Below are 13,182 nucleotides of genomic sequence, written 5' to 3'. Positions count from 1 at the left end.
CTTCCATACTGAAAAACTGCAGTATAAGCAAGAAGACAATCATTGGCTCAGTTTAAATTACAGTAAGAGTCCTCTGAAGTGTGATCCTAGGCCAAATTGTGAAGAAGCCTACTGGGTTCTATGACATCTCAACTATTCTCCCTTACTCCAGGATGGAGAGCTGTTTGGCACCTGTTTCCAATCTTGCTGCCCATTCCTAAGACCCAGTAACCATATTTAGTCATTTGTAGTCATGTCTGATTCTTTGTGACTCCATCTGGGTTTTCTTAGCAAAGATACTGGAGCGGTTTGCCATTTCCGTCTCCAGTTCATTTTATAGATAAGAAAACACAGCTACTAATTATCTGAGGTCAGATCTGAGGTCAGATCTGAGTTTTTCTGAGCCCATATCTACTGTTATAACCATAGAGGAACCTAGCTGCCTCTAGTTCATCCTAATTACCAGTCTAGCTGGTCAAACAACTAAAAGTTACTTGTCTTGTTTTCAGTTCCCCTTAGGATCCTATTCTCTTCTTAGCTAGCTAATCTGATAAACTAATCCATGTCTAATGTGTTAATAAATGCTAATATATTATGCCTCTTAGAAAACATGCATTTTCATAGGGGTTTTTTAGAGATAATGTATTAATGCAAAGTCTGAAGAAAACATAGGAATTTGTGTGAGGGCCAGTGAGAAGAGATTTTGCTGTCATTGTGGAGAGCTGCTTTCTGGTTCCCAAAATCTGTAGTTATAGATAAAGAGTGACCCAGTGACAATATACAATTCCAATTCTTTTCTTTCCACCCTTGAGTCTTTTAACAAGTACTCATGACTTTCTGGACCTGACCTGTATCAAAATGCCACTGGTACTTTTTATAGTTTTATTGACTTGTTTGTTTAAATATGATATTTATTGGTAGAAGGAACTTCCATTAATGCTGATGGGCAACTCACCTATAATTTATTCTCTTCGATATTTGTGGTATTGAGGGACTTATGATTACCAATGTTCACAAAACTAATACTCATCAAAGATGGCATCAGGAGCCAAGAGTAGCCTTCCTTCTATTACACCCTCTGTCTTTGTACTTTTTTAGTCCAAAAGATCAAAGCCTTTATCCTTAAAATATATTTAAAAAGCATGATTTTCCAGGGGGCAAAATAGAGGTGTAGATAAAGAGCCAAACTAGAAATTGGAAGATTTAAATTATAGTTTTGCCATGGATTAGCTATATGACCTTAAGTGAGTCACTCAGGAGACTCTAATACTCTAAGTAACTGGCACACAGTAGGTACTTAATAATGTTTGATTGACTGATCAAATAGTTATTTATATGCATTTGTAAAGGGAGTTTCCTCAAAGCAAGGAAATCATGTGGATAGACCTAAGGCATACAAACAAAACTTTTCCCAGAGGTGACCAATGTAGCAAATTCAGAGAATGCAAAAAAATCTGTAAGTTGTTTTTGTTTGTTTGTTTGGGATTTTTGGGGGGAACTTAGTAGATTACATCCAAGAGATTATTAACATCCGATTCCTATTAGATTGGTACATATATCTTTGCTCAGGATAAGAAAAATTTCAAGTAAAGACCTTCTTAATTAAATCTTGCCTGATGCTAGATTATCATTCAGAGGGCAGTGGTAGGCTCAACTAATGGATGAACTCCTCTCATGCTTTTGACAGCTGATTAATGGATTAATTATATTGCTCCCAAAGTTACTTCTTTCAAAGCTCATAGAATGTATATGTTATACCCATGTGGTCTGGACTTGCCTCTGGACATTTATTGAAAAATAAAGGCTCAGTTGCCTATGTGAATAGTTTGCTTTCTTTTCTGGGGAAACATAAGATGGAAAAAAGTTCTAGGAACCACCAGCCCTGGTCTTTTAGTTTTCCCATATCAAGCAAGAGCAACTGATATTTTTGCTGATGCAACGTCTTTGGAGCAGTCTAGTGGTGTGTGTTGCCACACATATTTTTTTTCACAGGAAAAGGGGTGAATGATATCAAACCACCAAGCTCATAAGTACTACCCTGGCAGTCAGCCACCAAAGTATAAATACTTTAAATGTATGAAAGGAAATGTTCATTCTGTTGTTTAGAATTGGACGAATACCAGGGAGGTAAATTTAATCTTCTTAAGGGCTGTTGCTGCAAGCTACAATGGTATAGACATACATTTGTTTCTCTCCTGATCTTTTTGTCATTCCAGCCTTATATTATGCATTGGTGGAATGATGCATTTTAGGTGGGTCTCATATGAGAGTATCACATCTGCCAATTGCTTGCGTCCCCAGAATGTCATTGTTAGAAAACCTCAGTGTGATATAATCCTCGGACTTGTTTAGGACTCTTCCTAAAAGGTGCAACAAGAAAGGCCAGATTCCAAAAGAAATAGAATTAAGTGGAGAAAAATATTCCAGAGCCAAGTTAGTTCCGTGCTGTACTTGTTACCTTTTAGCTTTTAAAAATGCCTGCAAGCTTTTTTTAACCTTCCTTGAATAATTACATCAAAAAAAGCAAGGGGAAGCAATGAAGTTTTATAGATTTAAAGCAGTTTGTAGAAAAACTCCACAACATAATGATTATAAAACTGCTCTTTATGAGATACATGCTGTGTATATCATGGATATGCAAATGTTATTTTATTAAAGTGAAAGATATACAGTCTATGCTTTTACCTAACTCCTACATCTTAAGTAATCAGGACAGGCTCTTAGAAGAAATCTTTAATTACTAAGAGTGTGTCATTAGTTTGATGGGGAATGAGTGATGTTGCTCTATTTTACTGCCTTGTGTAATATAGCCAGTTGTATCATAAATTCATTGACCTCATCTTAAATGATGAATCCTGGACTGGATTCATTAATTCTTAAGTGACAGTTTTTTCCTCTAAGAAATTTTTTCCCCTGAAACTGAAGGATTACTTTTCTATGTCTTAGGTCAGTATCCTGAGATGTAATATAATAAAGAGGTGGAAATGTGTTCCTCTCTCTCTCTCTTTCTCTCTCTCTCTCTCTCTGTCTCTGTCTCTTTCTCTCTTTCTCTCCTCTCTCATTCATTCTTTGATTCTCTCCTTTCTTTTGTCTTCTCGCTCATGCTTTCTCTCTCATTCTCTCTCATTTTTCTTTCCTCCCTCTTCTTTCTCTCGTTTTCTCTCCTCTTTTCTCTCATTATTTCTCTTTTCTCATTCCCTTTTTTATTCTTTTCTATCTTCTCTCATTTTCTCTTTCTCCTCCCTCATTCTCTTTCTTTCTCTTTCTCTTTCTCCTTTCCTTCCCTCCTTTGTTTCTTCCCTTCTTCTCTCTCTCATCTTCTCTCCCCCCCACTGCTCCCACATGCCTATATATATGTGTATATATATATATATATATATATATATATATATATATATATATATATATATGTATGCATAAACTTGCCTACACACAGAGCACAAGACAGAAATGAGATAATTCAGGGCAGTCTGGTAGGCAGTCATTTTCACCAAGACATTTTGGGAGATGGAAGAAATTTAGTTTGATAACCATAACTCTTTTCTTCTAGTCAGGATGCTTGCTGCATTATTTTAAAATTGTGCTCTTCATTATTTGTACCATGGTTGATATGAATAAGGGAGTATAGCGTCAGGAGAAGCCATGAAATAGTGGATGGACAACTGGACTAGAGTATGAGTTTATGAGCTTCTGTAGAAAATCAGAATTTAAATCTCAGTTTTGATACTATCTCTGTAGTGATGAACAAATCCCTTAACCTACCTGATTTTGAATTTCTTCATCTCTAAAGTGTGGACAGTGCTTTGTCTTCATATGATAGTTGTGAGGAAAACACTCTGTAAATTTTAAAATGCTCTAAAAATGAATTATTATTACCAACAAAGCATGTGTGGACAATCTGCATTTTATATAGATTGGTTATGCTGCCTATAGCCGTTTTTGTTTTTCATATGAATTATTAAAAATGAGATAAATTGTAGAAAAATTTTCAAGCAAGATTCTTAAGTGTTTTCCTGGGGAAGAAAAGATTAACTGGGAGTGACTTTGGAATCCCTTATAGGCCAGCAAATCAATTTAGCAACAAAATGCCCAAATATTTCTGAAAATTTCATATTGATAACTGACCCCCTAAAATAATATAAAAGGAAGTCAGAAATTCTATATATTTTTCTTTTAATGACTTTAACTCATCCATTAATAATACTCTTTTATATAAAATTAAATTTATAGCTGCCCTCTTATATTTTTCAATGATTTCTCCTGCTATAATCTTGTAATTTTCAAATGTAGGTTTTTGTTGAGTGCCTAATTTTGGAACACAATAACACATGGCCAAGTTCCATAGAAGAAAATTAAATGGCATGTCATGTGTATATTGGTTAACTCCATAGCCAAAATAAGCAGGTTTCTAAAATATAAATGCACTTACATACATAGGATGAATTTAGTACTTGTTTATAGTGTAACCATCCTTAGAGAGCCTGATGAAGTCTCAGTAGAGGTCTTCATCTTTAAAGCATTTTTGCTTATATTTGTCAAATAAGCTCATTCTTTTTCACTCCAATAGTATGCTCAAAGTCTCTTAACTTCAGAGGGGCTTTGAACATTCATTTTTTTCCTCCAACTCTGTGACAAGAGCAGTTGTGAAAATACAATTCAAAAGCTACTTTTCTCATTCCCAAAGGTAACTTGGGATGTACTATTTCTTTTCAAGGAACTATTTAATTTTTAGAAAAAAATAGAAAAGACCCAATAGGAAACTTTTGAAAAGAAAGTGGTGATGAATGCGTATTATTACTGGCGAAAATTCATGCAAAAGAAAGAGTAGAGAGGAAGTGGGTGGGTTTATACGGATAGGCACATGGACACCAAACACATACATAGCACATACAGAAACACTCACTAGAATGCTACCACTGTTTATAATCAAGGAAAGCTGAGAGTTAAATGAGATGAGTAATCAAATGCCCAGCATATGTTGTTTTTGCATTGTTTATGTGGCCAATCGTTATTAAAATTAATCATCTTTTAAATGCTATCCACTTACAATAATTGTTTTTTTTTTTTTTTAAGCCAAACCCTTACCAGCAGCAAGCAACTTAAGGCTGGCATAGTACTTCCGGGAACAACAAACTCAATACACACTGCTTTATTGTGACATGGTCAGAAGTGCAATCAACAAACTCAATGCTTGTAGAGTCTTGGAAGTCACCATGGGTCGTAGAGTTTGAGCATGAAGCTAAAAAAAAAAAAAAAAAAAAAAAAAAAAAGGAAAGAAAGAAAGAAAAAAAAAGATTATATGTGTGTAAAATTCTGTCAGAAAAGAAGTAAGGCACTGAAAGAACTATTGAAAAATTTGACATCTGTTTATCTGTTTATAGCTATGGCAAGATTACTCATTAATTCTTGTTTAAAATGCCATATGAAGGAAAGTCATTTGTGCAAACAAGACTCATATTTGAATTGTAGATCATGTCTTCACCATCTGCGAGAACTGATGGTGTTGCAAAATTAATGTGTTAATGAAATCACAATAATTTCTCCGAAGTAATGGGTTCTGAAGCCTAGAATGACTATTTTTTGAACTTTGGTGTCTAGTGATTTCCAATTGGGAAAAGCTTTCAGCCCTTAATTAGTTCTGCAGCCTTACTTTAAAATGAATTTGGCTAAGCCTTCCTTACACTAGGAGAAGAGGAGGTTCGGAGGGTGACGGTTGGGGGTAGGGGAAGCCATAACAACTTTTGGAAAACGTTCTCTCATGTTTGAAAAGTTGTTAAATAAGCCTGCCTGCCAAGAAATATCACCAAGAAATCTGACTACTGAGTGAGAGTGGGCAAACAGCTCAAAAAATACTTCTAACTTGCTGCAACATCACAAGTTGGGGAGAACTGAACCTTACACAGACTTCATGATGAGTTCCAAGTTTTGACTTGGAAGGAGAGAGAAGGATTGTTGGTGCTTTGTGATATCTCTTAACGTAGTGCACTCTGTCCAACGTTATTGGGAATGTAGTCAGTAGAGGAAAAATGCTTCCTCGGGAGGAGAGTCGTAAAGGGACATATTGCAAGCCCACTGAACTTTTTGGAGAAGGCCTCTTCTCCAAACATATTTAGATTTGCATTTACTATGGGCCTTTTTTGACAAGTGAAAAAATGTGTGGGCAGGTGTATTTATTCTTCTCTCTCCAATTAAACACCCAGACACCCCCCCCCCCCCCCCCCCCCCCCCACACACACACACACACACACACACATGCACGTTCCACGTCCGCGATGTTTAAAGTGGAAGGTGTAACTCCATTTTTAGAGAAAGAACAGAAGAGGGTGATTTTAGCTTATATATGGGGTTAATATTGGCAGGTCTTACCCGTCTTTTTTTTTTTTTTTTTTTTTTTTTAAATCTAAATACTTTAGACTCTTATCTCTCAGAAGAGAGACTCAGACTCTGAAAAAATCCTGAATGAGTATGAAAGAAAGAACCTTTATGTACAATATGAAACACACTTTACCCAAGGAAATTGCTTATCTCACCTGTTGTGATTTTGTTACTGTGTTGTAGGTATGTGACTGGTGTAAGCACATAAGACACACAAAAGAATACCTGGATTTTGGGGACGGGGAGCGAAGGCTTCAGTTCTGCAGTGCAAAATGTCTCAATCAGTACAAAATGGACATTTTCTACAAAGAAACACAGGCCAATCTTCCAGCTGGACTGTGCAGCACATTACATCCTCCGATCGAAAATAAAGCAGAAGGTGCTGGGGTACAGCTGCTGACTCCAGACTCTTGGAATATACCGCTAACAGATGCTCGGAGGAAGGCCCCCTCCCCAGTGTCTGCAGCTGGCCAAAATCAAGGGCCCGGACCATCCGCGTCAACCACCGTCTCTCCATCTGATACTGCCAACTGCTCTGTCACAAAAATCCCCACACCAGTTCCCAAACCCATTACCATCAATGAGACTCCAAATGTCCCTCCAGTTTCTGTTCAGCCACCTGCTAGTATTGTGCCTCCAATTGGTGTCCCACCTCGGAGTCCTCCCATGGTGATGACAAACCGAGGGCCCGTCCCCCTGCCCATCTTCATGGAACAACAAATCATGCAGCAGATCCGCCCTCCCTTTATCCGGGGGCCACCTCACCATGCCTCCAACCCTAACAGCCCTTTGTCTAACCCAATGATTCCTGGGATTGGTCCACCGCCGGGCGGTCCCAGAAACATGGGCCCCACCTCCAGCCCTATGCACAGGCCAATGCTATCACCTCATATCCACCCTCCCACTACGCCAACCATGCCTGGGAACCCTGCGGGATTGCTGCCCCCGCCCCCTCCTGGAGCACCTTTGCCTAGTCTTCCCTTCCCTCCCGTCAGCATGATGCCAAATGGCCCTATGCCTATGCCACAGATGATGAACTTCGGGTTGCCATCCCTTGCCCCCCTGGTGCCGCCCCCGACCCTGTTAGTGCCATACCCCGTCATCGTCCCACTGCCTGTGCCCATCCCCATCCCCATCCCCATCCCTCATGTCAATGATTCCAAGCCCCCTAACGGCTTCTCTAGCAATGGGGAAAACTTCATTCCAAACACACCCAGCGATTCAGCGGGGGGCAAGTCAAGTGGACACTCCTTGTCCCCTAGAGACTCCAAGCAAGGGTCTTCTAAGTCCTCTGACTCCTCACCCGGCTGCTCGGGCCAGTCATTGAGTCACGCAGCAGCCCAACAGGAGCATGGTAAGAATGAGGTGGTGGATTTGACTGTGCGGTCCAGCAGCCCGGTGAACAATAAGTTTAGTTTTCCCAGTGTGGTCCAGGGTCCTCAGGATGGTGTGATAGACCTGACCGTGGGCCATCGGTCCCGGCTACACAATGTCATTCACAGGGCTCTGCATGCTCAAGTTAAGGTGGAACGCGAACCTAACAGTGTTGTAAGCATGGCTTTTGGTAGCTCTGACAAAAGGAACTGCAGCACCTGCAGGGACAATAATTGCAATGCCGCTGACCCAAAAACTCTGCCTGGTGGTGACTCAACCCACTGTGGGCCTGTCTCCCTGGCCCCCTCAGGTCCTTCGGGACTCGAAGCCACCAGCGTTGCGGTTTGCAATGTCATCGTGAACGGGACAAAGAACAGCGAGGGTTCCAAGGGCGCGGAACAGCCTCCGGAACAGTTGCCTCCAGCGCCGCCGCCTCCTCTGCTTCCGCCACTGCCTCCTCCTCCTCCTCCTCCCCTGCCACCCTCCCAGAAGAAGTCCCAGCAGCCAGAGGAGCCCGCAGTGAGTGAATTGGAATCCGTCAAGGAGAACAACTGTGCTTCCAGCCTCCATATGGATGGAGAGGCCGGCAAAAAGCTGATGGGGGAAGAGGCCCTCACGGTGGGTGATAAGACAGACCCAAACCTTAATAACCCTGCAGATGAGGACCACGCATACGCTCTGCGGATGCTCCCCAAGACAGGCTGCGTGATCCAGCCTGTGCCAAAACCCGCAGAAAAGACTGCTATTGCACCGTGTATCATTTCAACGCCAATGCTCAGCACCGGGCCCGAGGACCTGGAACCGCCATTGAAAAGGAGGTGCCTCCGAATTCGAAATCAAAATAAGTAAAAGGTTTGTAGGTCCCGTGGCCTGTCTCAGTCCTGAGCCAAAGGCCTCTCCTCTCTGTCTGTAGGTGTGCCTAGACTTTGTGTGGTGAACAGAAGCGGAGGCTGAGATCTAGGTGTTAGTAGCTAAGATCCAACAAAGAAAAAAAATGAGGAAAGAGTAGGAATGGGGGAGGATGTCATAGTTATAGCTATATTTATATTTTGTCTTTGTCTTGTATAATCTGTGTTCTCCAGTCACTTCAGGGTGGGGTGATTCTGTAGGGAAGGATGAAAGTTTAGTGGGGGACTTGTGTAATTTTTAGTTGGGGGGTGGCAGCTAGGAGGAGTCATCTAAATAGCCTGTGACCCACCCGTCTTGGCTATATTCTGGTATCAGTCACACCACTGGCTAGAACTTTCCCAAGCCATCAAGTTTCCATTATAGTCATTGTATTCTCTTTGCAAAGATCATCAGCAGTGTCCAAGAGATGAGCTAAGAACAAACTCTGTTGCCCAGAACTCCGGACAGTTGCCAGGCAAGCAGCTGGGGAAAATACTTGCTGCCTTGAGTCTCGGGGGAGAAGGGGGAGAAGGTCTCACTCTTCACTTTGCTTTATTGGGGAAAGTCTGGGAAAGTCAGGGTGGTCCTTCAGAGCTGCATAGCTTTCTCTCTTACCCCCAGTTGTTGAGAAGGGGCTGTAGTATGATGGCAATAGACGATTCAGAGTTCATGTCTGTAACTGGTAGTACTCTTGAAAGGAAAAGAAAAAGTACCTCCCTAAATATGTCATAGCCCATCCTTGCTGAGAATCTGTCCTGGCTCTGTTAAGCTGTAAGAAGCAGCATGGGAAAATGGAAAATGAAGTCACTCTAGAGTCAAGGGAACTTGAAGTCTTAAGTGTGTGACATTAGGCAGGTGGCTTAAATTTTATGAGCCTCAGTTTCCTCGTCTGCAAAGTCTGGGGTTTGGGCTTGATGGCTTTTGAGATTAAGCTCTAAATCTATGATTCTATGTTTGTGAGCCTAAAAAGTGAGTGACTGACCTTTAAGTAAAAGTCAAGAAAAGAAAGAGAGCTAGGAAAGGAGATCTTTAGAAGCGGGAAGAAAATAAAACAAATTCCCATTAGATAATTTTTTCATTCCCCTATTGTTTTTGGGTGTGTGGGAGTCCTCAGGTTTATTAATAACGATTGATCATCGACTTCACTAAAGTTTGGGATAGGGACCTTGACTTGCTGATTTCATAATCAGAACTCCCACTTTTCAAAGGCAAGTTGTAGAGTCCTTCCTTGGTCATCTTAGTTGAATTTCCCATGAAAGAAATCTAATCTCAGCTCTTCTATTTACTAACTGGATGACTTTGTGAAAATCCCCTTGTCATCTAAACTATAAAAGTTTCTTAAACTATAAAATTAGGGAATTGAATCTGTGATCTTACGATATGATGAGAATTAGTATCAGGTGGTAAGACTCTGCACTCAAACTCCCAAAACAACAACACAATAAATAAGCATTTTTAAGAAAGCAAACAGAAGGCATGGGAGGCATATAACTTTTTAAACCCATTTTTAGAATATAGAAAAAGTCTGCTTTCTCAAATGAGCATCAGGGTAGTTATCCTTCCAAAACTGAGAATAGAGTCATCCAAGACACAAAAAGCATCACTAGGTCACTTACTCAAAAGGTGCTATTGATAACAGAAGAAAAAGGGACATAACATTTTTGGGAATAGTCTGGTTTCTTAGTCAAGAATGAGTCCAGAGTCTGTCAAGCAAAGACTTAAAGTCATTAATGAAAATAGAAAGCCTCCTTCATTCTATTTCCAAAGAAATTATAAGTAAATTTCCTATGGCTTTTAAGTGTGGAGGGGGCGGTGGAAGAGAGAGTCCTTTGTTGTGGTTGTTACATACAGAGCCCTCATTTTACCTCATTCCCCCAACCAGGCCTAGAGAATCAGGAATACAGATTTGCTGCCTTTAGCTTAGTGGCTTAGCAACAAAATGAGTGATTTGTTAAAGAGAGAGAACTAGATAATTTCAGGAAATCATGTTTTCTGTTTTTCATTGTAATTTCATGTGAACCACATAATGTAATCTCAACTTGTTATAATTCATTTCTAGAGCCTCATCTCTTCTTGTACTCACCCCATATCTATATACATACACATAAGCACATGTGTGCTTATACATGCATACATGTTCATGTACAAACACTGCTGTCTTTCTTTTTTGCCTTTAACAACTAGCCACATTCATTATTCATTATGAGGAAGAAGTGTTTTATATAATGGAAAGAACATTAGCTTTGAAGTCAAATCCTACTTCTATCCTTTCTACCTCTGTGACTCTAAACTACCGTAGTCTCATCTATAAATTGAAAGGGTTGGACTAGATGGCCTCTGATATCAAGCCCTCCTAGCTCCAAATCTGGGATTCTAGGGTCCAAAAGGAATGTCAAGTCCTAAATAATGGATTTTGAGACTTTTGTGACTAGACAGTTGACTTTGGCCTGATGAATGATAAATGCCAAAGCATTTAAGGATATGGTCAGGAAGGTGCAGCTGAGGGATGTCTTAGTCTTGTGGGCAGACAGACTGTTTTTAATTGGCATGCCTGGAACCATACAGAACCATCCACTACTAGTATCAGAAATATTTCTTTAGTCCCTTTTCCTTTCAGGTCAACCTTTTCCCATTTTTTATTTTTTTCTTATTATCTTAAACAGAATCAAAGACTGTAGTTTGAAATCAATAACAATAATCACCTAGCAAAATAACCTAATCTTACTGAGAGGCTATTACAGAAGCTTTCTGAGATTCCAGTCAGAAGTAATTCTGTTCCTATGTGCATGACTTTCTTTTATATATTGTAGGCTGATAGGATTACAAGTGACATGAGTGTGCATACATGATTTCCTACAGCTGCAGGACAAATTAAGTTGAGATGAAGATAAAAGCACAATTTGAGAGCCATTCCTTATCCTTAAATCTTTGATGATTGAAAGTCCAATTTTGCATCTCCTATAGAATGAGGGGAAAACCTTCCCCCAAATGAAGAAACAAAATGCATAAACATTTTTCCAACTGTCCTGTCCACAAAGAATTTTATTTATAAAGGGAATGAATATCTTTTTATTTGTCTTTGTCCAAGGTTGGGTTAGGAGAGCAATTTGCATTTGTACATTTTCTGAATCCCCAAAGTTTATATTTGCCCTTTGCATAAGTAGGAATTCAGAGTTACCATATGCAAATGTTTTCTGATATTCAGAAGCACTCAATCGCTACCATCACCACCACTACCACCATCACCACCAACCATTTTCTAAAGAAATGAAACATTCTGATTTAATTTTTCTTTTCAAATGAGTGGAAAAGATTTGGAGCGTGAGTAACTTTATCACTCTCATATTTTCCACTCCTAGACAGAGACCCATGGGCCCAAAACTGATTCAGCAAAAACAATCCATACAACTTTTCATTTTGGGAACAGCAGTTCAGAGTATTCCGATACAATTTAAAAATCAAATGAAAATTGGTTCTTTCTCTCTCCATGATTGTTTTTTAATTTTTTTATTTTTCCCATTCTAGACTCAAGCTATGCAGCCTTAATTCTTTAGAACTCCTGGAGACTCCTGTCCCAAGAGTTTGGTCTCTTTGGTTTTTCTCTGGGAAGGCTGGAGGCAGTGGCTTCAGGTTTGGTCCCTTGGAGTTTAATTAATAGTCAGGTCATGGAATCTCACTAACTGAAATGACTGTTTCGTGACAGAGATTTCTCCTCATTAGGGAAACCAAATATGTGGTTGTAGCATGTAACTTCTTGTCAATTTAAACTCTTCTATAGAATAGTTTGACAGAAAAGTGCTGGCTTTGCCGGTGGTGAATTTCCTGAAGTCAAACTCCATATTCAGAAAGCTACTCTGAAAACCTCCTTCCAAAAACAAAGGGAGAAAAGACAGAGCAAAAAAAGGAAACCAGTTCAAGTATGAGCTGTCGGGGCACTAGGCCAGATGAGATTATTTAAGATCCCAATTAATTTGTTTTGGAAATGCTAATTAGCAGCCTAATTCCCTGATTTTCAAGTATTACCTCTGGTCAGGGTATATGTGATTGTTCAGGTCTAAACTGATGTTATTCAAAGTGGAAAAAGCCACTGGGTGACCATTATTTGTGGACACATATAATGATTAACCAGGAAATTTTGTTTGTTCCCATTGTCTCAGGTTTGTCAGCTGGGGCTTTCTAAAATTAGCCTGCCTCTTGTTGGCTGTATTCATATGCTATATATTGGCAGGATTATGAGAAGTGGTTTAAGGTAAACAATTTTGAGGCCGTGAAACATCTGGCTTTCACATAGTATTTCAGTCAGATTTTAGTAGTACATGCAACTGTATTACACAAAACAGAAAGACAAAGTATTGACATATTTCCCTTCCTTTTTCTCTCCAAAAGGTGGACAGAATGTTGCAATTTTGTACCCTCTCCCACCTTCTAGGATAGGTGAGCTAAACAGTAAATTCTTGTTTAGTTACATCAGAAATGGGAATTTCCTTTTTGCCCTGAGGAAGTTAATTATCTTGAGTTGAAAAAATTCCAGTGTGTTTCCCAAATTACCATAAACTTTATCCTGAA

General features: G+C 39.7%; 1 protein-coding gene across 2 annotated transcripts in view; it reads left to right on the top strand.

The window, feature by feature from the left end:
• The window catches only part of SOBP (sine oculis binding protein homolog), a 218,910-nt gene that overhangs the window by 186,781 nt on the left and 18,947 nt on the right, over nucleotides 1-13,182 (top strand). For both annotated transcript variants that reach the window (XM_074310160.1, XM_074310159.1), the window contains one exon: nucleotides 6,538-8,580. In XM_074310160.1, the coding sequence (XP_074166261.1) occupies nucleotides 6,538-8,577 (2,040 nt within the window). In that variant the 3' untranslated portion in view covers nucleotides 8,578-8,580. The remainder of the gene's footprint in view (nucleotides 1-6,537; nucleotides 8,581-13,182) is intronic.

The sequence above is a fragment of the Sminthopsis crassicaudata genome, chromosome 4 (genome assembly GCF_048593235.1).
Source record: "Sminthopsis crassicaudata isolate SCR6 chromosome 4, ASM4859323v1, whole genome shotgun sequence".
Lineage (NCBI taxonomy): Eukaryota > Metazoa > Chordata > Mammalia > Dasyuromorphia > Dasyuridae > Sminthopsis > Sminthopsis crassicaudata.
This window is presented reverse-complemented; position numbering and strand designations above follow the sequence as displayed.